Here is a 2,646-nt window from a genome sequence, read left to right as displayed (position 1 = left end):
AAAAAAAAAAATGGGCAAGGAAAGTCACCTACAAACAAAGATCTAATTTAAAATAACGACAGGGCTGGCTAAGGCTGTATCCCATAGCACCTGGCGCACGCTGGAGGGGCTGTGTGGAGGAGTAGGCAGGGTTGGGTACAGAGCACACGAGGGCCTTAGGATGCCCCACGGACGATGATCATGACCAGATAGTCGTCCTCTGATTTGGCCAGCGCCTTGGCCGTGGAGTCCAGGAACTGCTGGGAGAAATCGCAGGGCGGAAAGGCGTGCAGGACCCCGCTGTTCTCCTTGTCTTTGTTGCCCCCCACAGGGAGGCTGATCACCCCAGCAGCCTGCTTTTGCTTTAGATAAGAGACCAGATTCCTGAGCGGCCTCTGGGTGGAGGTGGTGGCCTCGCCAGCCCCGGCTGCGGAGCGGTTGTCTGATGTGCCAGGCACGGCCAAAAGGATGGCATAGCCATTGGGACCAGCCACCTTGATGCGGCGGTTCACCTCATCCAGCTTGGGCTGGTCCAGACGAAGACGTTGGGTGATCTTGAGCTGAGCTACTTTCCCACCAGTCGCTCCCTCCACAAGGAGACTGCTGGCAACTCCGAGGTCCCCCTGAAGCAGATGCATATTGGACGGGAAATTGCTGTTCTTCAGCAGAAGCATCCCCTGCCACGCCAAGCACAGCTTGGGGGCTCCCCCAGCCTGCGACGCTCCGTCCTGCTGCTGTTTCTGAGGTGGAGGTTTGAGGCGAGAGCCTCCACCGCCTCCCTCTGCAGCACGTTCATCCTTTTTGGCCGGGCTTTTGCACTCCTGTGCAGCAGCTGCTGCAGAAGTGCGATGTTTCCGCTCCCTTTCAGCGGAATTCTTTCGGTCACGCTTTTCATTCTGACCCCTCTCCAAGCTGCCCCTCCGTGACTCCCGGATGGGAGAGGGCCGCTCCAAGAGGAGCAAGCGGGACGATGAGCGCTCCGGGTCGCTGCTGTAACGCTCCCTCCCTCCGACGAGCTCGGGGCTGCGGTCCGGCGGTGTGGTCGTGGTCAAGCAGTGACGCTTCCGAGAGGAAGAGGAGCGCTCGCTGTCCGGAGAGCGGTCCAAGTGCCGGCCTCCGTCCTCGGCCAGCCTCCTTTTCCTAGGCTGATCCCTACTAGTGCCCAACTCCCGCTCCCCTCGGTCCCGCTCCAAGGACCAACCATCCCGACGGCGTTCTAGGCTTTCCAGTGGGTCGTAGGCAGCTGCTCGGTTACTCCTGTCCCGTACAGGGGGTGGGGGTGGCACCCACTCTGTCTCGGGATAAAGGTCTCTGTCACGGTCTCTATAGAGTAACGGTGGCGTCCTGTCCCGGGCCCCCCGAAGCGGATCGGGCGGGGCTCCCCGGTGAGCCCCAAAAGCAGCCGCCTCTGCCACGAGCTCGTAATGAGCAGGAGGTGGCAAAGGCAGGGGCTGCAGGTAGGGCTGCTGGTACCGATGCTCGGTATCCGCAAAGTCTACGCGGAGGCGGCGGTCCGGCCCACCCAAGGGAAAGCCGCGCATGTGGGTGCACGCCGCCTGCGCCGCATCCAGGCTCTCGTACTGGATGTAGGCCCACGAATCACCTTTGCGGTAATCGATGGTACGAATGGTGCCAAAACGATCAAATTCCCTGGCCAGGGCGGCAAGGGGCACCCAGGGCCCGAGACCACCCACCCAGAGCCTGGTAGTTGGAGTGGCTTTACCATACCCGATCTTGATAGGGTTGCGCAAGAGCACCTTTCCTGACATGGCCAGCTTGGCCCGGTGCGCCATGTCCAGATTTTCAAATTTAAGAAAACCATAAGTGCTGGTCTGCCCGCGCCCCGGCCTTTTGATGTCCACCTCAGTAATGACCCCAAAACGGTCAAAAGCTCGGCGTAAATCTGTCTCGCTCACGGTGATGTCCAGGTTGCCCAGGAACAACGTGCGGTTGGCTCTCTGGTCATCCTCGGGGCTGATCTCCTCCTCGCCAGCAGCTCCAGCACCACCTCCTCCTCCACGGAATCCCCCAGCAGCCGCCACGCTGGCCACCCGTTCCAGCCCGTAGGCCGGCCGCACTCGCGCTTCATAAAAACCCCCATAGTCCCTCTCCCTCTCCAACTCCCTGGGCAGAGGGGGCGGAGGCGGCAGGCGGCCCAAGGCGAGCTGCTGCAGCCTGTAGTCCCGATAACCCAAAGCCCCACCGCTGCCGGCGGGGGACAAAGCCCGCTGCGTCGCCCCGGCTGCAGGATGCCGGACAGCCGCCGCCGCCGCCGCCAACCCCACGGCGGTCGTTCCGTACGGAGATTCCTTATCCAGCAGCGCCGGCGAACGGCTGCTCCGCCTCCGGCTGCTCCCACCGCCGCTCCCAACGTAGACAGCCTCGATTTTCAGCGGGCGGTCGTACAGCACGAGACGGCCGCGGGCGTGCTTGGCGGCTCGGGCATCCTCGGGCCGGCGGAAGTTGACGAAAGCCACGCGTTCATCAGCAGCGCCGGTGCCGGGCGGGAGGCGGCTGATTTTAACGCTCACGTCGCCGAAACGTTTGAATTCGTGGAACAGCCCGTCCTCGACCGCCTCGTCGCTCAAAGCCGAGCCCAGCTCGCTGATCTTCAGCGTCTTGTACTCCCCGCCGCTGCCCGCCTCGGACGAGGAGGACGACTGGGCC

At 62.8% G+C, this 2,646-nt stretch overlaps 1 protein-coding gene across 1 annotated transcript; it reads right to left on the bottom strand.

The window, feature by feature from the left end:
- Positions 1-6: 6 nt before the first annotated feature.
- RBM15 (RNA binding motif protein 15) lies at positions 7-2,645 on the bottom strand (the record flags this gene model as incomplete). Its single annotated transcript, XM_010724307.2, has 1 exon — positions 7-2,645. A coding segment is annotated over one exon (2,490 nt), but the record flags the coding sequence as incomplete, so codon positions are not given.
- Position 2,646: the final 1 nt, after the last annotated feature.

This window comes from Meleagris gallopavo, chromosome 28 (assembly GCF_000146605.3).
Source record: "Meleagris gallopavo isolate NT-WF06-2002-E0010 breed Aviagen turkey brand Nicholas breeding stock chromosome 28, Turkey_5.1, whole genome shotgun sequence".
NCBI classification, from domain to species: domain Eukaryota; kingdom Metazoa; phylum Chordata; class Aves; order Galliformes; family Phasianidae; genus Meleagris; species Meleagris gallopavo.
The sequence above is the reverse complement of the archived record's forward strand: the minus strand, read 5'-3'. Positions and strand labels throughout refer to the sequence as shown.